This window comes from Anolis sagrei, chromosome 5, assembly GCF_037176765.1.
Source record: "Anolis sagrei isolate rAnoSag1 chromosome 5, rAnoSag1.mat, whole genome shotgun sequence".
Classification (NCBI taxonomy): domain Eukaryota; kingdom Metazoa; phylum Chordata; class Lepidosauria; order Squamata; family Dactyloidae; genus Anolis; species Anolis sagrei.
Window position 1 is genome coordinate 45570604 of NC_090025.1, and position 25350 is coordinate 45595953.

Below are 25350 nucleotides of genomic sequence, written 5' to 3' on the forward strand. Positions count from 1 at the left end.
TCAAACATAACACTGATAACATGACATTGGAATCAATGTTCAAATGAACATCATGGTAAAAGCATTTCATTTTTGTGTTCCAGAGCTAACAAACAGAGTGGAATCGGTGATTATTTTAAAATATTGTGAGTTCATCAGATGTAGCTGACAGATTGCAAAATGTTAACGAAGCAGAAGAGATGCACTTGTTAATGCATCAACAGGAATCTTCATCACAAGCACATCTTCAGTATAAACAATTCAAAATGTGATGTGACCCAACTACAAACTGCCCTTGAAAACATTGTCTTGCCCGAGCGTGGAGGAAATAATGTTCCATCGCTTTTCAAGGGAAAGAAGAAAATTCTCCAAATGGGTTAAAAAAATTCATTTTGCAAGATGTTTTTCACCTTTATAGATCTGAGCAACTAACTCTTTAAATACAGCATGTTAGTGGAAACTATGCTATCATTCAACATTGTTCAAAGGAAGTTACAAAGAAAGCCAATCACATTGGTAATTGTGCCTATAAAAAGGTAAAGGTTTCCCCTTGACATTAAATCTAGTCATGTCTGACTGGGGGGTAGTGCTCATCTCCATTTCTAAGCTGAAAAGCTGGTGTTGTCCATAGACACCTCCTAGGTCATGTGCCCAGCATGACTGTATGGAGCACCATTACCTTCCTGCAAAAGCGGTACCTATTGATCTACTCACATTTGCATGTTTTCGAACTTCTAGGTTGGTAGGAGCTGGGCTAACAGTGGGAGGTCACCCTGCTCCACAGATTTGAATTGCTGACCTTTTGGTCAGCAAGTTCAGTAGCTCAGTGGCTTAACCCGCTGCACCACCAGATGGCAGGTAACTGTGCCTATGTTACTTTTAAAACTCTGATGTAATACAATATTATGGGGCATGTTTTAAAACATTTTTGAATATTTGATCTGAATTTATTCTGGCATATATCTGACACCTTAACTGCTCTGATCTTATTTCTCATTTGTATTACTTCTAGTTGTGTGTAATTTTTTTTATTTCTGATAAGTACTTGTGCTGTCAGGATTTTCTTTAGTGAAGGAAATGCTATGCTGCTTTCATTGCTTTCTTTTATGGTATAAACGTTTTTCTGTCTTTGAAGAAACCTAATGCTGCTTTATCTCTTTTTATCTTGCTGCCATTTGCTAATTGCTATTAATGTTGTATTTGGCTCTATTTACACGAGCCTATCTGGAATTTCTAGTTCAAATTTCTCAACCTGAGAATGAGAAGAAAAATTACAAGGCAGACAGAGACAAAAAGATTGGTTAAGAGAAAACACTGCCAGAAAAAAAAATGCAAGAGAAGCTATGAAAGGATATTTGTTATTTAGCAATGATCCAACACATGGCTGTTTTTCAAACACTGAAGTGTCAATTAGATGACATTTTTAGAAAAATAAGGAAGAAACCAAACAAGCACATCTGTAAAACCAGATGGATTTGGCTTTAGACATAAGCTATCTTGGATGCATCTACATTATAGAATGAATACCATTTGGCATCATTTTAATTATCCTGGTTCAATGCTAGGGAATTCTGGATTTATAGTTTAGTGAGACACCAATACTCTTTGGCAGATAAGATGAAAGGCCTTGTGGAAATTACAGTTCCCAAGATTCCAGAGCATTACACACTGGGGATGAGTTTGCCTATTGGGATGAGATGGATCGGCTGCTCTCGTGGTGCAGGGACAATAATGTGCTTATCACCACTGGGACCACCTTTACTGGCTTGTGCCAGAGTCTTTGCATTTCGATCTTTAAATCCTCATATCCTGTCAGCTTTTCCTGTTGTTTCTCTGCAATCCTGTTGTCACCTGGGATTGCGACATCGATGATCCATACTTTGTTTTTTAACACAATTGTGAGGTCAGGAGTGTTGTGCCCCAAAACCCTGTCTGTCTGAATCTGGAAGTCCCAGAGGAGTTTGGCGTGTTCATTCTCTGTAACTTTTTCTGGCTTGTGATCCCACCAGTTCTTTGTCGCAGGCAGATGGTATTTGTGGCACAAGTTCCAATGAATCATCTGAGCAACAGTGTTATGCCTCTGCTTGTAGTCTGTCAGCACGATCTTCTTGCAGCAGCTGAGGATGTGATCTATTGTTTCATCTGCTTCCTTGCAGAGTCTATATTTGGGATCTGTCGTCGACTTTTCAATTCTGGTTTTGATGGCATTGGTTCCAATGGCTTATTCTTGGGCTGCCAGAATCAGGCACTTATTATTGTTATTGATATCATCATCATCATCATCATCATCATCATCATCATCATCATTCTCACTTGGAAGATGGTACAAAGTGACAAAGGCAAGGGCAAACAGACTGAGAGACAACTTTTATCTTAGAGCTGTAACTATATTGAACTCCAAGGCTTTGCATTGATGTGGAATTGGGGGCTGTGCGGTGGGGTATAAGTGTGGCGGCATGGGTGTTTTGTTTGCGATGTGTGCTGGGGAAAATGTTTAATTTTGTTGTACAATGTACAATTGCAACAAAGTTATTCTATTCTATCACAGCATTTAAAGTGGTGTCACTACAATGCAGATGTGCACAGTGTTGCATTTAGACATTTCTCTTTTGCTTCTTGTACTGTATCAATACAGTGGCAACTGCTGAATATCGTGTCAGTAGAACCCATGATATATATCCTCTGAGTTTTACCCTTAACTTTACAGGAGCTATCCAAAGTGCTGGACCAATTTGTGAACTAGGTTGTTGGTCCTTTAGATACCTCCTTTAGAGTTCAGATATAATCTTGGAGGTGATTTCCAGTCTTATTAACCTGGGAGTCACCAGCTGCTGATGAACATGTTCATATTACATTGAAACAAGAGAGGTTGTCTTAGGAATAAGAATGAATACGAACACATTCTTAGCCACATCTGACACTTAACACAAACCGCACAGGAACTGTCAAAAGGTACACACTGTTCTTATTCTCTTGACAGCTCCTCTGAAGGTGAGAAATAGATGACTATGATCAGACACTTGCTATGATCAGAGACGTGAGCTGCTATGAGGCAGCAGTTGCATTTGAAAAATCATTGGCCAAAAGTAATAAATGTGGGTAAGATATTTAACAAGGCTGCAGTCTACACATCATACACCTGAAGAGGTTGCTTTAGGAACTCGACTGCTGCCTGGATACCTGTCATTCATCTGCTGTTGCTGCCTGTTTGGGTCCTCTGCATTTGTTTTAAAATTGGCTGCACATATTTGGGTCCAACTGACCTATCCAAACGTAACTCTCCTTATGAACCATCTAGAATGTTAAGATCTTCTGGGGAGGCCCTGCTCTCGCTCCCGCCTTTCTTGCAGATGTGTTTGGCGGGGACAAGAGTCAGGGCCTTCTCAGCGGTGGCCCCTCGACTATAGAACGTCCTGCCTAGAAAGATAAGATTGGCCCCCTCTCTCCTGACTTTTCGAAGAATGGTGAAAACCTGGCTTTTTGAACAGGCCTTCCCAGTGGTTCCATGATATACGAAACCTGGCTTGAGCTGTGCAAGTGCTTGCAGAGAGAGAGAGAATTCTTGCTTCATGAGCTGCTGGAAGGAAATATTCCACATGGACACTGAAAGGCCATTTATATATCTCTAAAAGGACATTGTGTGAGTCAATGCAACTGATCTCATGATTATAAATATGTTTTTCTGTGTTACAAAGAGTAAACTACTTGTTCCTGATCATCTGTGTGGCATATTTTCTTTCTCTGGCAAGATAGTGTGTGGACTGACAAAATGTGAACGATGCATGATTTTCATTACGCCAACCTAGAGGGCTTATTGTATTTCCTACTTGGTAATAAAATAATACATTTTGATTTAAGCTCCAATACACTTTGCAAAGATGCAACAAGTAGGATATAAACCTTTTTAAAAAGGCATGGAAAACTACTCACCTGGTTTCTGTCTCTGGCATTTGCGTATCTGAACCTCTGAATATAGTAGAAGACCAGCCATGCCAGTGAAATGATCATCAGCACAATGAAAGAGATGGAGACAAACACCACAGAGGTGCGACTAACGTACTTCTGCAGATTTCGGGTTCCAATGGTTATGTGCATCATCACAGTAATATTGCGCTCCAGCAGACTCACAATCTCTTTCCCCTTTGGTTCAGGGATCATTATTGCTACCACATCTTCTATACCTGTCAGATTGAAAGTGAAGAAAAAGAATTGTTAAAAAAACCACACACACATACATATAACCATAATTTTCATTTCATCTGAAAAGAGTTATATTATTAGCAAAACACTGTAAGGTAGAGAGGCTGGAAGAAATGTGGTATGGAGCCAAGCCATTATACTACAGTATAGTAGTAAAACACTAGATAGAATATTCATGTTAGAAAGGAAAATAGATCTGTCAAGATATCAGATCAAACACTTCCCTGAAAAAAAGGCCACAACCCCATTTAATGGCTGCCCTTTTCAAATGCAATGGTGTTTTATTTCAAAACTCGTGAATGTCTAGACCTCATCCTGGTGTGACATATCTAAATGGCAAACTGAATAACATTCCCACATGTTTTATTTTTATTTTTCTACATGGCTATAGGAAATCCAGCCTTCTTCCACTTTCTTAAATCACAATGCCATTTAGACACATCAGATTACTGAATACACACACACAAACATTTTAAGGTTTATTCAGACTCACAGAACATAGCCAGAACATAGCCATTTCTCGCCTGCCATATCATTTCATGTGGTCCTCTAATGATGTATTTCTCATCATTAGATACCATGACTAGAGCTGATAGAAGTTGTGATACAGTAACATCTGGAAGACTGCAGTTTGTTCCGTTTAAACAGGATAGTGGGGTTTGAATTTATAGACATCAGGCTTGTGAATATGATGTATGACTTGTGGATAAAATGTCATTTAACCGTTTCCCAACTTCAGAGCAACAAGTGCTGTTGGGTTGCAATTTCCATTATTTCCAGTCTGCATAGTGGATGAACAAAAGTGATGGATTGTCATTCCATCTGGATACCTAAAGTGGGGGGAAATAAAAGCGTACCAACCACTATGTGTTGTAGCCTGGTCAGATTCTGAAAAGGAGGAAGGGGATGTTGGGAGCGTATCAGAGGGCCCAGAGGAAAATACAAATGGCCAAGGAAGAGTTGTTTTGGAATCTCCTGGCAGTTTCCAAGAGACTGGAGAAACTGTTATCAGTTGCCACCGGAACCTGCAAGAAGTGCAGGCTGAGAGAAATGTGGCAGACAATTGTTTGTTTAGGTCAAGGTGTTTGGAATTTTGCAGACAAAACAACTACAGACTCACTTTCCCCAGAGAATCAGAGATAAAAACAGGGAATGCAGGTATATGTGAAATGATGTTATAGGAAGGATAGAGGTTTTTAAAAACGGTTCCTACTGGTAAAATCTTTGTGAGAGCAATGCTGCATTCAGGTGAAGAGCTCTTGGTTTTTGGGGTCTGTGTTCTTGAAATTCATGTATTCAAGTTTCTAAGTTGTTCTTGCTGCTAGTTCATGTGGGACATAGTTTGCCTGCTTTGGATTCATGCTATCTTGCCTTTGGATATCTCTGAGGACTGATTTTGGAGACAGTATTTGACAGTTTTTTGTACTCTTGGCTTTCATGGAAATAACCTTGTGAACTTTGATTCTTTCTTGTGGAACTCTCTCTCCAGTGACATCAGATTGGCTACCTCCCTCCTGTCCTTTAGAAAGAAACTCAAAACCTGGTTATGGGACCAAGTGTTTGAATGATAGAGGCAGCAACTGAGAATAAGACTTAAGTGATATGAATGACAATGGACTGACCCAGTCTTGGATTGTAAACCTGTATGATTTTAAACAAATGCCTTATTAATGTAATGTTTTAATGAATTGTTTTAAATGTATTTTTATGAATGTGGATGGCACTGAACAAGTGCCTATTGTAAAGCTGCCCTGAGTTCCCCCTCGGGGGTGAGAAGCATGGGGTACAAATGTACGAAATAAATAAATAAAATAAATTTAAATTTGCTTATTTTTATATACTCTTATTTTAATAATTTTTTCTTACTGGATTACCTGGATAGAGTGTAGTTTGTGGTGAAAATGTGTTTCAGGGCTGTAGTGCAACACTATGTAAAAAAAAAACCTTGTCCTTCTGGCCCCTTCTACACTGCCCTATATCCCAGGATCTGATCCCAGATTATGTTATTTAAATTGGATTATATTAGTCTCCACTGCCAGATAATCTGGGATAAGTAGATAATCTTAGATCAGATCCTGGGATATTGGGGTAGTGTGGAAGGGGGCCTAAGTACCCATGGATTTCCCGTTCATGGATTCAATGGCTCTTTGAAGGCACCATAAGACTCATCTGGCCCTTGATGAAAATGAGTTCTGTTCCCCTGATTATCATTAATGATAATTTAACTTCTAGTCTTATTTTCACAGCCAGCTAAAGAGATAAGAATATGAATATACTGCTTTACTCTAATGCATTTCCTTGAGTGTAAAATATATGCAATATATGAACCAAGAGCTTCAACTGTAGAAATGATCAGAAACATATACTGTAGCCTCTTTATCACTTTGCTACCAAATCTTAGTTCATCAGCAGAATGAATAAAGACAAAATTTCTTTTGCACTTAAACAAGTTATTTGGTTACTGCACACTTTGCTATTGGACCATCCAAACTTCCAGGAAGAATAACACTATGTAACAAAATTTGGGAAAAAATCTGTTCCTGGTTTGAAAGTATTATTTCCTGTAATTGTGTGGCACTTATTCTGAAAGTGGTTGTTATGCTACAGAAACTTTGTTTGTCTGGCTGCCACAAACTATGTTCAATTGGTTGAGACTCAATGAGACAGTCATTGAAAAACGATAGCAAAATGTGCTGCTGGATGGCCCACAAAAACAAAGTTAAACCACTGAGCTGCTGAACTTGCTGACCGAAAGACTGGCGGTTTGAATCCGGGGAGCAGGGTGAGCTCCCGCTGTTAGGTCCAGCTTTTGCCAACCTAGCAGTTCAAAAACATGTGGGAAGATAGTGGTGCTTCATGCAGTCATGCTGATCTTGGAGGTGTCTATGGACAATGCCAGCTCTTCAGCTTAGAAATGGAGATGAGCACCACCCCCCAGAGTCAGACACAACTAGACTTAATATCAGGGGAAACCTATACCCTTTATTTTTTATGATAGAAACAATTAGGAAATGACATTTATAACCCTGGAACAAAAATCGTGTTACATGGTGTAATTTACCTGAAAAACAAGATGTGTGATCTGCTTGTGACTGATATATGAATTTTAAAGAAAGCAACAGCTTTTGTGCTGACACAAATTGAGCAATGGCAGCAAAACCACTGTTTTTAACCCTTGAACAAGGGCATGCATCCTGTTTGGAAACAGTAATGTCAGAAAATTGGATGGCGTCCTCTGGCATCATTGGGGACCCACCGATAAGGCACTGGGAGACTACATACAGTCTCTTGGCCCCATGTTGGGCACTGCAGATGGCAAGTCAAGTTTGATCAACATTCAGCACTGCAGATGATCAAGCAACAAAACAAAAGTGGAGAAAACATTATATTCTAAAACAAATAACATTACTAATTGGAAGTGGTATCAATGGCTTCCTAGATTGTTTGCCTAATGCCTAATAGATACACAATCTTACCAATCTGCAGACTTAAACTGAATCGAAAATCCAAATAAAAGAAAGAAAAAATAAGGAGAGGCCTTTTTGTTCCATCCCTTATTAAAATGTTTGTTAGTTTCAGGATTCAATTACATTACATACCAAAAGGCACAGCCTGTGGGAAGCCTATTTGAACAGCAGGAGATGCGGGATTGACTAACAGCTCACGAGTGCCAAGCTACACTCATCTCTAACGGCTAGTATTTAAAGCTATTATTTGAGATCAAACAGTATGGAAGTGCGACGAGCATGCAAAATATCTAACTGTAAATCATTCCTTGCATTTGATATGTCTTCAGCCGCAACAATACACTCTCAGCTCACTGTAGAGCTTACATTGTTCTTTCTCTTATTCTATTTCTGGATGACATTAATGCAGAATTTGCCATGAATTTTTAAGCAGCTGACAGGATGAATCATGAACCAAACGTGTCAAAACTGCAATGGATGGGTAGACTTCACAATCATTCTTTTAAACACTCAATCCATCCCCTTTCCTTATTATTTAACAATTAGAATAATGTGTTGGTGAAGGCTTTCATGGCTCGAATCACTGGGTTGCTGTGAGTTTTCTGGGCTGTATGGCCATGTTCCAGAAGCATTCTCTCCTGACATTTTGCGTCTAGGGCAGGCATCATCAGAGGTTGTGAGGTCTGTTAGAAACTAGGCAAGTGGGGTTTACGTATCTGTGGAATGTCCAGGGTGGGAGAAAGAACTCTTGTCTGCTTGAGGCAAATGTGAATGTTGCAATTGGCCATCTTTCAAAACCTTAGGGCAAGGTATGGGGCCATCTAAAGCTATTCACATGAGGTGAAACCTTTACCCTACACCAGGGGTCCTCAAACTAAGGTCCGAAGGCCAAATACGGCCCTCCAAGGTCATTTACCCGGCCCTTGCTCAGGGTCAACCTAAGTCTGAAACAACTTGAAAGCACACAACAACAACAATCCTATCTCATCAGCCAAAAGCAGGCCCATACATCCCATTTAAATACTAATAAGTTTATATTTGTTAAAATTGTTCTTCCTTTTCACTCTTATATTGCTTTTAAAAGTTCATGCTTTTTTCAAATTATATTCATGCTTTTTTCAAATTATAATCCGGCCCTCCAACAGTTTGAGGGACTGTGACCTGGCCCTGTGTTTAAAAAGTTTGAGGACCCCCACCCTACACTGTGGTTGAATTAAAAGGAGTGCAATAGGAATAAGAGGGTGATTTAATACTGTAGAATTAAAACATTTTGGTACCACTTTAACCATCATGGTTCAATGTTATGGAATCTTGGGATTTGTAGTTTGGTGACACATGCTAGCACTCTTTGGCAAAGAAGGGTTTGTAAAGCTAAGACACCCATGATTCTGTAACATTGAGTGATGGCAATTAAAGTGATATCAAACTGCATTCATTCTACATGGTAAATGCTCCCAGAGAGGCATTCTTTCCTTCTATCATTCCATATATAACCACTGATTAAAACAGAAAATGTTACTGACCATATATGAGTTTGGGTTATTCTATAAATAAAATCAGATCCAATATATATGTTGAAATATAACTTGAATTTAAATGAAAATCTATGTCCGAATTACATACATATCCTAGTTCTGAAATTATTAGCATCACTGAAGAAGACATTGTAGCATAATTAAAGAAGAAACTGAAAACAGACAGCAGTGTAATTCATAATCTTCAACTTTTCACAGATTATGTGGGACACGTGGCCAAAAACATCAGATGTTTGGTTAAGTTGGGAAAACAGTTCCAGGTTGGTTCATCAAGTGCTCTGCTGTGGCTGACTTCTCTGAATTAGTCTGCAGTGCCTTTCATGTTCCTTGATTTGTGTTGGGGGCAATGCTGTGTTTGGTGGTCCCTATGTAGACTTGTCCACAGCTGCATGGTATACGGTAGACCTCTGCAGAGGGATCTCTCACCTCTGCAAGAGAAGTCAGCCATAGTAGAGCACATGATGAACCAACCTGGACACAGCATATTATTTGAGAACACAGAAATGCTGGACCACTCTAACAACAACCATGTCAGACTACACAGAGAAGCCACTGAAATCCACAAGCATGTGGACAATTTCAACAGAAAGGAAAAAAACTATAAAAATGAACAAAATCTGACTACCAGTATTAAAAAAACCCTCAAAAATCAAGGCAGTAAATAGAGACCTACACTCAGAAAACAGGGAAATTCCAGGCAGGAAACAATCTGGGCCAGCGAACACCTCCCACCAAAGGATTCCCCCAGATAGGAAGTAGCCAGGCTTAGAAGCTGGAAGGTAATCTAATGCTAACTAAGTTGGCCAATTGCAACATTCAGACTTGCCTCAAACAGACAAGAGTTCTTTCTCCCACTCTGGACCTTTCACAGATATACAAACCCTATTTGCTTAGTTTCCAACAGACCTCACAACCTTTGAGGGTGCTTGCCATAGATGTGGGTGAAACATCAGGAGAGAATGCTTCTGGAACATATAGCCCAGAAAACTCACAGCAACCCAATGATTCCAGCCATGAAAGCCTTCGACAACACATTGAAATCAAACTAATTTTGAGTTTTGAACTGAATTTGCACTTATGGAAATAAGCTGACATGCAAAGAAGAGAGAGGAAGTGATATATTTTAAAAGAAGCTGAAAATGTTGGGTAATGCAGGAGTAATTGGAACTGGCCCTGACAAACCGGGACAATTGGATGGTATCACATTAGTGGTTATTTGAGAGCATATAGCCTGAATTGTATGAGTAATCTGAACGAGAAGAAACCCACTGAATTAAAGATATTTATTTGCATTTTGACTCACCATTCAACAATTAATGCAACAGGTCTACCCAAGTTGAATGTTTCAGAAGGTGTATGAGAATGAGGATATAAACTTTATGCCATATCAACGAATCCTCGACAAAACCAAAACAATACTAAGAAACAATGTTAAACCCTTGTGCTGGTAGGACTGAAGACCGACAGGTCGCAGGTTCAACTCTGGGGAGAGCACGGATGAGCTCCCTCTGTCAGCTCCGGCTCTCAATGCAGGGACATGAGAGAAACCTTCCACAAGGATGGTAAAACATCAAAAATATCCGGGCAACCTCTGGGCAACATCCTTGCAGATGGCCAATTCTCTCACACCAGAAGCAACTTGCAGTTTCTCAAATCACTCCTGATATGAAAAAAAAATCATCAAAATCCATGTAACATGAATATTCAGTGTTTTATTTCAAGATGCCCTTGAAATGTTAGAGAATCTCTCTACCCTTCTAGATAGCCTTTTTGCTATTAAAAATACTTTGTTCCTCCCCCACCATTTCCATTCCCCATTTTTTACTCCAGTCATTGTCTGTGCAAATAATTTAGAGGTGAGATATAGCATATCCCTATTATTTTTTTAAATAAGAGAGAATCTTATTAAAGATACAAATAGAGGTGCTGATTCTATCTTTTGGTCATGAATGACATTTCACAGCAGAAGCATATCAATTTAACAGGATAATGAAAGCTAACTGGACCATCTTTTTCTTTCTTTCTCTGTCTTATATCCTAGTCATGTAATGGCTGGCAATTAATTTGAAGCAATTAAAATGACAATCTTCTGTTCTGATATTAGCTGAAAGCTACAGGCTTTCAGTGAACCTGGCTGAATGCTAATTAGGACCCTTTTCAAAATTCAGACCAGACACTGACAAAATGCTGCTCCTACCCATCCTTCCAATGAAGCACAAACTAAGCTGGCGTTTACTGCTGCACAGGGAGGCCAAAGCACTTCTTCTCGTGTTGCTGTAATCAATGGGAGTCGTGCCAGAGCCCCCAAAGAGCTCAGAACTTGCTGCCTTTCTTTAATTGCATGCAGACACTGCGGCAAACAGACGGTAGCGTGAAAATGACCCGTGGAAGACTTCTATCTTGGCCACTTCTCCCTAGTAAGGAATTCCAGTCTATCAGCTGGCAGGAGAGCTTAATAATGCTAAATAAGTTATGATCTCTATATTTATTTTTCTTAGATTAAAATGTCATTAAACATTAAGGCATCAACAGCTCTATCAGAACTCACTAAAACCTTTTCCTAGGCTGCTTCTTTGTCCTTTGTGAACCTACATCATAGAATTAATGCAGTTTGACAACACTTCAACTACAATGGCACAATGCTATGGAATCATGGGAGCTGTAGGCAGATGGGGCATCTTCTCTTTGGTAGAGAAGGCTTAAGATTTTATAAAAACCCCATAATTCAGAGAGCCATAGAGTTGGAAAAGACCACAAGGGCCATTGCAGTTAAAATGATATGAAGCTGCATTATTTATAATGTGCAGATCAGGAATGGGCAAACTTTCTAATTTGGGGGCCGCATGGTGGGCTGGAGTGGGGTGGGTGGGCCAGGAGAGAGGGAGTTCTCCCCAAGTCTTCTCCCTGCCCTCCCCCCTTCTTTTTCGGAGGCAGAAAGTGAACGAAAGATGGGAAATGTTTGGATCCCAAAAGGGTTCGCTTTGGTCAGGATGAGATGGTGGATGGGAGAGAAACAGTGTATCCATTAGACCTCACATTGCCTATTCCTGATATAGAATCCGAGAGCTGAAAGAGACCCCCAGGGGCCATCTAGTCCAACCCCCCTGCCAAGCAATAAGGCACAACTAAAGCATTCCCAATAGACAGCCTCTGCAGAAAAGCCTCCAGAGAAGGAGACTCCACCACACTCCCAGGCAGCCTACGCCATTCTCCAACAGCTCTAACTCTCAGGAAGTTCTTCCTAATCTATTCAGTTGAATCTCTTTCTCTGCCATTTGCAGCTGTTGCTCCCTTGTGCCCTGGTCCCTAGAGCAGCAGAAAGCCAGTTTTCCCCCTCCTTCTCCTCAAGGGGGACAACCTCTGAAATCTTGAAATATGGTTCTCATGTTCCCTTCTCTGCCTTCTCTTCTCCCAGCTAAGCATCCCCGAGGAGGAAAGGAGAAGGGGAAAAGAGAAAGAAGGAAGGAAAGGTGGAAGGGAATGGAGGGAAGGGAGGGAGGGGGGAAGAGAGAAGGAAGGAAGGAAGGAAGGAAGGAAGGAAGGAAGGAAGGAAGGAAGGAAGGAAGGAAGGAAGGAGAAAGAGAGAGGGGGAAGGAGGGAGGAAAGAGGGCAGGAAGGATGAAAGGGTGGAATGGATGGAAGTGGGGATGGAAGAAGAAAGATGGAGGTAAAGAACAGAGGGAGGAAAGAGAGAAAGAAGGAAGGATAGGCTGGTAAGAGAGAGTGGGGCCTAACAAAAGAGCCCAAGGGGCTGCATCCGGCCCCCAACCCTGGGTTTTCCCATACCTGGTGGAAATGCACGCTTTGTTTCTCAAATGCTGTCAGACTGCTCTAATGACTGTGAACATTGTTATTTTTTCATTTTAAAATTTCATTTCATATGATGGCTTTAATGAAACATTTTAATTTAATTCTACCCACAGCACAAACTGTAAACTCTCTTTTGAATCTGCAAATCCCTGTAGAATTCCAGCACAGTCTCTAAAAATAAGATTTTTTACAACTTTAGACCCAGTTAGAAGAGTTATTATAGAAGACGCTTTTGGTACACATTCTTCTTCTCTGCCCCAGTTACCCAGTTCTGATCATGAACTTCAACAATAATAAGCCTAATGAAGTAGAGGCCATAAGGAAGGCCTGCGTTCAATAAGAGAAAGTACAGCATGACTGATAAATGAATTTTTCTGCAGGGCACATATGGCTTGGGTCCAGGCTATCTAATCTTCCTACTTGAGATTCATCGAACTGTAAGATCTTCTGATATTTTGCTCTAAGTCGCAGCACATTCTCAGCTTAGCCCCTTCCTTGTCATTTTGTCAAGATCTGAATTTTTTTGGTTCCAATAGACTTTTAAAGAATTGACTGCAAGAGCTGTTAATAGAGTATTGTTTTGTAACATATGGTTATGCTGAATTTTATTGTTCTTTGAATTGATTTATTCTAAAGGTATTTAACTCTATGCATTGCTTGATTTTATTTTAATAATAACTTTAAAAATGTTTAACATCTCTTTTTGTAACTGCTTTTAATAGTATTTGTTTTAACTTTTATAAGATGCCTTGGACCCCAAAACTTGGGAAGGAGCAAGATATGAAGATCAGCCTTTCAAAACTGCCAGAAGCAGGGGGCAAGGCACTGCTGGAAAAAACAAATGGGGATCTTTAACTAGCGAAGCCTCCAGGAAAAACATTTCTCCACCACATATTTATTTATTTATTTATTTATTTATTTACAGTTCTTATATTCCGCCCTTCTCACCCCGCAGGGGACTCAGGGCGGATTACAGTAAACACATATATGGCAAACATTCAATGCCAGTTTGACAAACAACATTTGACAGACAAAGGCTATTTAACTTTTTTTTCTGGCCGCCAGGGGAGCTGCTGCTTTTCATCGTCCATCAACGACACCGATGAAGTTCTTCCGCATTCCACATTCCCCGGAGTCTTCTTTCTTTATGGCCTCATAAATTAGTTAAATTTAGCCTCCCACACAAGGTGGTGCCTTATTTTCCTACTTGACAGATGCAACTGTCTTTCGGGTTGCAAAGGTCAACAACGGGCTACACAATGGCTGGACACCCACTCCAGCCCGGGCTGGCTTCGAACTCATGACCTTTTGGTCAGAGTGATCTTAATGCAGCTGACACTCAGCCAGCTGCGCCACAATCCCGGTGCATACTCCAGAACCATGCCTCAAAACACTCTGAACATGAGTCTGAACTGTCCGCATGCTATTACGCAGTAATGAAGACCCTAATATTTCAGTTTTACACCTATTTGACTTTGAGAAATAATTATAATTGAAACAGATGGGCATGAGAATATTCATCAAACTTTCCACTGGCACATTTTACATCAGAATTGTGTCTCTATTCCTCTTGAAGACAGTTTGACAGCTATGTTGAAAGACTCATATAATTTTCAAGTCAGGTCATTCTTGACAAAAGCTTTCTTGAAATTCACTCATAATCATCCATGTTATTTAAATTTTAATATTTCCTTGCCCCCAAACCCGGACTCAATGAGACTTAAGAATTAAACAAATACAATATAGGTAGAATATATTAAGAATACACTTATAACAATTTGAGGAAATAAATTTCTATATCACCTTCCCTTCCCGTCCAAGACAGATTAATACATGAAATAGTGACTGGTTCAAGCTTTGAAGAAACATGTTAACATGCAACACTATCTATGTCATGATACAACAGTACAGTATAACAATAGCGTGTTTGGTACATATTCTTTGAATCATGATTAATATTCAGTTATTCTTTATCACTTACACTAATGAACTGACTTTTCTTTAAACAAATAAACATTGACTTCTGGAGTTCCTCAAAATTTTCAACTAAGTTTTTTTTAATGTATCTTCGTAATATCTCCAAATACCAGCCCCACCTACACTGTCATATAGTTTGGTGAAGTTCCCGCATTAGCATCCAGGCTAATTGAGTTTTAACCCGGGGTAGGCTGTTTACTCCAGTTTAACCCTGGGTTAAAAATACTGGGAAATGTGTGAATCTTCCAGGAAGATACGCACCTTTCTCTTTTGGGGGGCTGTGGGGTCTTCCATGTTGGATCCCCACATGGGATCAGAGATTGTATCCCACTGCAATTCCATACTCCTCAGACTCAAGCAGCCTGGAGAGGTGTGGTGACAATGCCTCCTGAACCTCCCTGTGCCCTGTTCCCCTCAAAGTAAAAAAGAAAGCCTGCTTACCATGGAAGTTCTCTTGCTGAATCACCCTCACTAATGATGCAATTGAGCTTTGGAGAGGGAAGGAAGCTTCCCACTCCAAAGCTCTGTCACATCTTCTGTAAGGACAATTCAGCAAGAGGTCCGCCTCCTGCAACAGTAAGGCTTTCTATGCATTGGGGGCAGGAGTGGGTGAAGGGAAGCTGTGCCTATGCCCAGAAATGCTGAATTGGCATTGGCACAGCTGGGCTGTATGGCCACTCCACCGCCAATATAGCTCCATATGTAGCCACCATGGGACTCCCACATTATGTGGCTGTGCAGAAGTGCTCACTGTTGCTTGTTAACTATGTAAAGTAGTTGTCTCGAAAACAAGAATCTTGTCTATATCTTGGTAGCACAAGCAGTTCTAATCTATCAAGAGCAGTGGTTCCCAACCTGTGGGCCACAGCCCACTGATGGGCCGTGAGATCTAAAATAAGGTCCACAGCTCCACACAGAAATACGGTTTTCTGTGGGCGAGCAGATGATGACTACTGGATGGCATATGTTCTGTATTAGAAACTAGAGCTGATGTGGTCTATCCAATGCAATTTTCTGAATCAACACCCCAAACCACCCTGAGGAGAGAGGGCGGTCTAGAAATATAGTGTTATTATTATTAAATAATCAAACCAGATCTAAAGTTGACCAAAACCTAATGCATAACTCTTTTGGTACTAATTTGCTACCGAGCACAATTCAAAGTGCTGGCTTTAGCCTTTAAAGCCCTAAACGGTTCTGGCCCGACCTATCTGTCTGAACGCATCACCCCCTATGAACCAACTAGGACATTAAGATCGTCCGGGGAGGCCCTGCTCTCGATCCCGCCAGCCTCACAAGCACGGCTGGTGGGGACGAGAGACAGGGCCTTCTCAGTGGTGGCCCCTCGGCTGTGGAATGCCCTTCCTGCAGACATTAGATCGGCCCCCTCCCTGCTGGCGTTCAGGAGAAGAGTAAAGACCTGGCTCTTTGAACAGGCGTTTAATTAAGCAGTGCAACCAACTGATTGATCTTGGAACTTGGAATAATAGACGAGGAGATCGGATTATGACTTTACTGATGAGACGTGATGGATTAGTTATATAGATGTATAGATGTTATATTGATGTACTGTTGTATTGCTATATCGATGTAGTTGCTTTAGTTACTGTTTTAAATGCCAATGTTGTGCACTTTGTATATTGTCCTGGCTGTAAACCTCACTGAGTCGCCTACGGGCTGAGAGAGTGCGGTACACAAGTAAAGTAAATAAATAAATAATGTTGGAGAGTGGTTCCTGATCAAAGTAGTCCCTGGTTAAAAAAAAAGGCTTGGAACCACTGATCTAGAGTCACAAGTTAAAACAAATGACTGTTAGCAAGAATGAAAGGAAATGAATGTTATCTACAGATATCATGCTGAGCCTATCCGTTATCTACTAGACCATGCCATGCCGTGATTAGAACAAAAGCAGCTACTGTTCAGTACTTGATCTTAGAGAGAAACAGCTGGTTTCATCTAACAGAAAGTTTTACACCAAGATTTTTTCATCACCACAATGATGGCAATAGTCGATATACACTGCAAGGCTATAAGAAGATGGAAAACTATATGTATTCGCAAAGGTGAAGCTGCAGTGCCCTTAGACATGCGAAAAAGCAGAAAGAACAAAATGCTCCAAACTCATGTCTCCATGCAACACCCACTTTTAATGCCCATAGCAAAGAATTAGGGAAACATTTCTTTTCATTGAATGTTATGTTCTATGGAGAATCCAAGCAGCAGAAACCAAATCAAACATTTCAGCAAAAAACAATTCTGTGCATATTTTCATTTTGGTTTGCTGTCCTAGAGACTAGGATGCAGAACAATGGCTTCAAAATACAGATTCCACCTGAACATTAGGAAGAACTTCCTAATTGTGAGAGCTGTTCAGCAGTGGAACTCTCTGCCCCAGAGTGTGGTGGAGGCTCCTTCTTTGGAAGCTTTTTTGTTTCCAAGCATTGCCTTGAGAGGAAAGCAGCAGTATTCAATATGGATAAAAGTTTTTGAGATTAAGTTGAGAGCAGAATACACATCAACTGTGTAGGAGCAAGCAAAACATTGCTAAAAGAAGGGTAACCAAGCTACAGACCTTTTTAGCACAAAGAGCAGAATCTAAGTTGCCTTTTATTGATTCCCCCGTTCACTTCCTTTTCTGTGACTGCTTTGATCTTATCATCTGCTTTGTTCTAAAGGAATAATATTTGGACACCAAAGGAGGTATAGGAAAGTCTGGTGCTAACCAATATGATAAACATGCATTCACATACAGAAAGGTAATTATTTTGTTAGTATTACTACATATAAATTAATTGATAATACTTTTTACAATATATAATAAGTGGATATCAGACTGATAGAACAATGAGTTTCTATCACATGGATTTTATAAGCGTACGCAATAATCAAATTAAATCTATATATTTAATCAAAGAAAAAGAAATCATATAATGATGGTAATAACCTTAAAACAATCACAATAACATCCCTTGACTGTAAAACATACAATTAACATTTAAACAAAGAGACCAATCATATAGTGAGAAAACACAAGTCCATTAGAATAAAAGGCATAAAGTTCATCTCTTTTAAATATGGGATATAAGGTGCATTGAACTTAGAAAAAGACATAAAGGTCTTGAAACTTTAAGGCAATAAAATATAATATGATGATCCTACGCCATCAATTCTGCTGGACTCGCCACATTGTATGTATTGTACGTACATATGCCCGATCACCATCTCCCAAAGCAGTTACTATACCCCCAACAAAAGAAGGGGAAATGTAATGTTGGTGGATAGGAAAAGAGATTTAAAGATGGCTCAAAGTCAACCTTAAAAACTGTGGCATAGACACTGAGAACTGGGAAGCCCTGGCCCTTGAAGTCAGCTGTGGAAGTCAGCTGTGACCAGCAGTGCTGCAGAATTCGAAGAGGCACAAATGGAAGGCAAAGGGGAGAAACATGCCAAGATGAAGGTGCATCAAGCCAGCCCTGACTGGGACCGCCTTCCACCTGGAAGCCAATGTCCTCACTGCGGCAGAACATGCAGCTCAAGAATAGGGCTCCACAGCCACCTATGGACCCACTGCCAAGACACTACACTTGGAGGACCATCATCCTCAGACTATGAGGGATTGCCTAAGAAGAAAATAATCTCTCTAAAAATAAATATTACATAGTTTACTCTATAAGTAACCATTTACTTATGAATACAATGCTACAAATCATTACAAATTCAAACTTATTGGCATGTATTCATATTCTCACCATTAATTATGGGATTGCATTTTCAACTGCATCTACAACTAATTCAAGTGAATAGTATTCAAAACCCCCTTTTTAAAAATGATGTGACCTGCTCATTTACCTTTGTAGGTGTTAATGAACCTAATTAGGAGAGATTTTACAATTAGAATGACCTACTTTGCTAACTAGAGACCGATGGCGGCAAACTTTCAGGAGGAGGCTGTTCAAATGTAATTAGGGTAAATTCTATTATAGAATTATAGACTGAATTATCTACAAACACTTTATTCCTTTTACAAAGCACTACTGTAATTAACTAAATCATTCAAATCAGAAGGAAAGCCTGTATTGTCTAAATACCGAAAAGACTCTCTTCAACAACTTAGTGTAAATATCTAAATTGTATTTTTCTTAACTCCTTTTTAATTATTTTTAAATTTACAATTTAAATTGTTTTAATATTATTGATAGCTTTATTCTATTTCAATGTTGATTTTTAAAGTTTTAAACTTTAAACTTTAAACGCATATATCCGTGTATAAGTTGGCCTCATGTATATGTCGAGGACAGGTTTTGCGGCCAAAATTTGGATTTGACCTGTGGGTAGGTTGAAATTTCATCACGGTGATGAGAAAGTGCCTGGTTGCTATCACAATTCCTGCTTCTTGGCAGGGGGTTGGACTGGACGGCCCACGTGGTCTCTTCCAACTCCATGATTTTATGATTATCTCACCCTGGAATTCAAAGGGGCCGGATGCATACCATGGTGGAAAGAGTACAGGGAGTCAGTATTCTTTTAGGTTTCCTCTGGATGAACTAAGCTTTCACCTTTGACAACTCTACTCAATGCAGAGAATGATTCCTTTTTTGATGAGCTAAGGTACAGTACTTATACTGACCCACAGATAAATCCATCCAGTTTGTTTGGGTCAATATTTTGAGTAACATTTCTAGACTTGTACATGAATATAGAGACTATACTGTGAGAATTGTAATTTGAGAGTCCCAGTTTTGGGATATGTGCTATGAATAAAGTGGAGGAAGACACTAGGCTTATGCTTTTGGGGTAAACCTTTCCCCGTTTCATGACCTGGCTTTCGTTGGGGCCCCCGATCCATTTTCGAGAACCTCCCAAAATTGGGAGGGTTTTTTTCAGCACAGGGCCCCAAAAATTAATCCAACATGCCCCACCATACTCTCCAAGAGTTCATGTGTGGCGGGGCAGGTCGGCAGCTCTGGGCCTGCCTGCATGCCCTGCCAGCTACCATACTCTCCAAGAGTGTGTGTGTGGCGGGGCCTGCAGGGAGGCCTCAAGCACGCCTACAGCTGAACTTCAGGCCTGCCTACATGCAGGCAAGGAGGCGATTTCAGCTCAACACAAAAGCAGACTCTCGTGTTGAACAGATTTTTGTGTGGGGAAGGGCCTTCCCATTGCGTGCTTCCAAAGAAACGGAAGACACAAAACAAATGGTAGAAACAAATTTCGCCCACATGTCTAGAGGACACACAGACACTTGGCTGGAGACTACTAGAACCGATAAGCTACAAAGAAGATCTCCTTACAGCAAGAGAATACATAAAGAGTGAGCATAACACAGGTGTTGGTGCCTGATCTCTGGATGCTGCTCAGAGCATCAAGGCACAAAAGCCCTAAAGCTGGTTGAGTCATGTTGCTGAAAGCCACACTGTTTCTTTCAGACACTGCCTTTTTGTACCTGTGACTCTTGTTCTGGCTGATCAGATGGTGCTTTGGCTTTGCCTTTTGGCATATATCTGCCTGTTTGCTCTTCTCATCTGGACTGCTGAGAATAACGAAAGGAATTGGACTGGGGGTAGAGTCCAATTTTTAACCCAGTGGTTTTGCCCCTCAAGGCAAACTGTAGCATCATATCTCTGGTGACTCAGAAGTGACATGGCCACTCTTTTAGTTTCACCCCATGCTGTATTTTGGCCATTCCTTACTTCAGGGTATCGGAGGGCTCCTTGGTGCCAAAATCAACCAGATAGGTGCAACTAGTGCAGTTTTGAAGTGGAACTGGTAATCTGGGGATGATATACTCCTTGGAAAAAAGGGATGTCTGACCGGATGCTTTGGGAAGATCCTAGGGTTCATCAGGGCTGCAAAGCGGGTTGGGGCCTAATGTGCCTACACTTTCTCCACCCGTTGCTTAGAACTTGGATTGTTAATCAAATGTGGTTTGGATGTTCCTCCACATGCTTATCTGACTCTCCACAATTATTTTAAAAACAAAACCCCAGTAGCTTAAGTGACGTGATGCAAACTCTTCAATGAATTTTATTTTGATTTCACTTCATGTTCAGTATAAATGAACATTTCTACAGAGCCCTGTTGCTGTCTTGATTTTTGTGGGCACCAGCATGTGAAAGACCAGCTTTGACGTAATTCTGCATTTCCCCCAGAGAAAATAATTCTAGTGTGTAATTAGTAACATGTCATGGCTCATCAAGGATAGTTCAGAGAACCTTCAACATCACATAAAAGTTCCCTGAAGCATCTGAAATTTTCCTTGGGTATATGTTTCTAGAGATAATGCTGGAGGCATGAATCAAGGATACATAAATATAAAGTGAAATTTGAAAGTGTAGGACTGGGAAAGAGTGCTCATCCTTTTTCATGTTGGGGCTTTTTTCTTTTTGACAGCAATGTTGATAGTATAATACTTCACTCATTCAGTTGGAGTCATGAATGCCTTTGAGTAAATTGGAATTTGAACATCTTAAGAAAGTAATTTTGGCAAATTATGTGGGATTTATTCCAGTGGGCTAATCTTGTCTAAAATGAAAACATAACTGGTTTAGAGATACCTACAATATTTCTTTCCATGTTGCTCTTTGTTTTTCCAAAGCCTTTTTGTCTTTTAGAGCATGCTAAAACTCAAGAATGATGCAAGGTTTTCCAGTAAGGACTAACCAGAGACAAACCTGTTTTAGAAAGGTTGCTACATGAGATGCCTTCAAGTCATGCCAGTTTCTCCTAGTTTCAGACAACAACGAAGCCCAGTAATTCCAAATTTGTGCAGGAAATCTTATTGTAAAAAGAAACAAACCTTGAACCAACTCTTAAGGAAGAAAACCCAGGCTTAAATTGCATAAAAAGGGCTAACAGATGGATAAGCCCTGAGGACCTAAAACAGCTGACACAGAGATGACAAGCATCACAAGACAGATGTATTCCTCTTTTAAAATTCACGAGAAAAATAGCTTCTAATATACAATCCTCCTGAAGAATTCAGTACATCAAGTATGTGTAATATTGTTTTTCAATATTTTCCTTTGCTTCTTTTCTGTTTGTGACATTAGGAATACAGAAAATTCTCTTAGAATATTGTTCCATCTAGTGTATGTCTGCACTGGTTGGCAGCAGCTCTCCAGCATTTCACACAAGCAATTTACCAGACATACCTAGAAATGTCAGAGATTAAAACTTGGCATGCTCATGTGCCAAGTATGTGCTCAGTTTCTTCCTCAAACATAGCAAGGTTTCCCACTCCATTCAGACTTATTCAAGATTTGATCCCAGGACTTCTAACACCTTAAGAAAGAAATATGCTGTGACTAGTCTATATGCCTATTGCTTATTATTGTGATTTTATGTATTCTTTTATATTCTCATGTATAATTAACACTGTGAATGCTTTCTTAAGAAGTGAAAAACCCATCAAAGCGAACAAACAAGTCCTCATATATACAACTCAAAATATCACACTTGATAGCTCTGCTGTAATTCTAAGCCTCTAGAAACATTTCTTTTATTTTTTCTATATTTCTACACAAGTTGAAAGAGAACATCTCTGATTACACTATATTAACAACATAATCTTGTTCTATATTTCACATAAAGCACTCGATGTACCTAGCACTATAACCTGATGAGAAGTATGGTCTTTATCAGATCTTACTTCCTACTAGATGATTTCATATGAGTAGAATTAGGGAAGAAAACAGTGTGTGTCAGTCTGTAAAATGCCCAGTAAACCCTTGATAGTAGTTGTGGATTATTAGTCATTATATCACCTGCCTAATTTGACTAAACTTTTAATAAAAAAGTTTTGCGATATGTCCAAATTGTTATCAAGCACACAAAGAAATGATACACAGTCTTAACTTATGTATTACTATGATATCAGCACTTCTGTTTTTTTTAAAAAAAGACCAGAACCTGTTGCAGTGGCACAAAGGATTAGACTGCTGAGCTGATGATCTTGCTGACCAGAAGGTTGGTGGTTCAAATCCATGGGATGGGGTGAGCTCTCGCTGTTAGCCCCAGCTTCTGCCAAGCTAGCAGTTCAAAAACATGCAATTTATTTATTTATTTACGACATTTATATGCTACCCTTCTCACCCCGAATGTGAGCAGATCAATAGGTACTGCCTTGGCGAGAAAGTAAATGGTGCTCCATGCAGTCATGCTGCCCACATGACCTAGGAGGTGTCTATGGACAACGCAGGCTCTTTGGCTTAGAAATGGAGATGAGCACCACCCTCAGAGCCAGAAAGGGGAAGCCTTTACCTTTATCTGTGTTATGTTGTTTCTAGGCTTTGAATGTTTGCCTTTGTGTTTCTGTATGCTGGAATCCGCTCTGAGTCCCCTTGCAGAATAATAATAATAATAATAATAATAATAATAATAATCTCTCTACTAGTTCTGATCCATTGTTGAGGGAAAAGTGGATTAGCACCTATAAAGACTGAACCATTTTCAGTGAGAGCTTTCTTCAAATGTTGGCCCATTTGACTTGGCACCTCAACAGCAATAACTCCACCTAAATAATCCAGATATTGTGACCTCAGAAAAGACAGGAAAATATGGGAGAAAATACAAGAATCTGTATCACCTTTAAAAAACCACAGAAAAATTTTATCACTTAAAGCTGCATATTTGATTGTTCCTCCATGGTAAAAAAAAAAAACACCTAAAGGTGAAAGCAGAAATGAGAATGAAAGGGGATTTACAATCTTTGTGACATGTGATGTAATTATAATATTCACAAAGCACCCATGCCTTCAATCCTATGTCTTTTTCCATTTCATTCTGGTCCAAACATGCACAATCTGCCTTCTTGAGTTTGATAGACAGCACCTAGTGGGTTGTATAATTATTTCATCATGTATAAAAATACACATCTGCATGGTAGAATCTCTCCTTTACAGATTTTTGGGATAAAAAAAAGACAGAAGAGAAGGTAGGTCAAGATTTATTTTTTGTGTGTGTCAGGAGTGACTTGAGAAACTGCAGGTCACTTCTGATATGAGAGAATTGGCCATCTGCAAGTACATTGCCTAGTGGACACCTGGATGTTTGATGTTTTACCCTCCTTGTGAGAGGCTTCCCTCATGTCCCCGCATGGGGAGCTGGAGCTGACAGAGGGAGCTCAACCCATTCTCTCTGGATTTGAACCCCTGACCTATTGGTTAGCAGTCCTGCTGGCACAAGGGTTTAACCCATTACGTCACCAGGGTCAAGATACTTTGGCCCTCCAGGTGTTTTGGACTTCAACTCCCACAATTCCTAACAGTCGGTAAGAGGGGTGTGGTTTCTGGGAGATAAAGTCCAAACCACCTGGAGGGCTGAGATTTGTCCATGACTGATCTAGAGGGAACATTTTAATCAAATCCGTGAATAATCAAATCTGCAAATGTGGACAGCTAACTGTACGATGATTAAGCAAGCGATGGCAGAAAGTTTATAATACAAAGGCAGTTAGCAATTCATGTTACCTATTGTCTCCACTTGCAGGCAAACATTTAAAAATATGTTCTTATAAAGCTAACTAAAAACTTTGAGAATGAGAAGGAAACAAAGACAGCCAAGCAAATGCACCTATGTATTAAAGCCAAACAAATAATCAAATGTTACAAAATATACTAATTTAGCAAAGCAAGGAAGACGGGTCAGGGAGCTACATTTTAACCACAAGACAGTCTTGTCTTCAATAAAAGCTTTCTGGAAGCCTTACTGTTCCATGCCCTTGAGGAAGAACTGAACACACACATCAACGGCACATTTGTTCACACTAAGAGAGTGAGGCCAAGACTGAGATTATTTCTGACAATCCTTAACAAGAAGTGGGAGACATGCAAACATTTTTAAAAGGCAAGCTCTGTCTGAAAACTCACAGTGAAACGGCACATAATTATTTCAAAGTCAGCTGCCTCAAAGTAGGCATGACATCCCCAACCAAACCAATATCCATGAAGACAGCACCCAACCACCTCCTAGATCAGTGTTTCTCAACTTGGGGGTCAGGACCCCTGGGATGGGGGTCATGAGGGGGGTGTCTGAGAGGTTGCCAAAGACCATCAGAAAACACAGTATTTTTCGTTGGTCATGGGGGTTCTGTGTGGTAAGTTTGGCCAATTTCATCATTGGTGGGGTTCAAGGGGCTCTTTGATTGTAGGTGAGCTATAAATCCTAGCAACTACAACTCCCAAATGTCAAAGTCTACTTTCCCCCAAATCGACCAGTGTTCACATTTGGGCACATTGAGTATTTGTGCCAAGTTTGGTCCAGATTCATCATTGTGAGAGTCCACAGTGCTCTCTGGATGTCGGGGAACTACAACTCCTGAACTCAAGGTCAATGTCCACCTAACCCTTCCAGTATTTTCTGTTGGTCATGGGAACTCTATGTGC

The 25350-nt window shown here is 40.1% G+C and overlaps 1 protein-coding gene across 1 annotated transcript in view; it reads right to left on the reverse strand.

Annotated features, from left to right (window-relative positions):
* The window catches only part of RNF150 (ring finger protein 150), a 142969-nt gene that overhangs the window by 56446 nt on the left and 61173 nt on the right, over positions 1 to 25350 (reverse strand). Inside the window, exon 2 of the mRNA XM_060778912.2 lies at positions 3910 to 4160. Within this exon, the coding sequence (XP_060634895.2) occupies positions 3910 to 4160 (251 nt within the window). The remainder of the gene's footprint in view (positions 1 to 3909; positions 4161 to 25350) is intronic.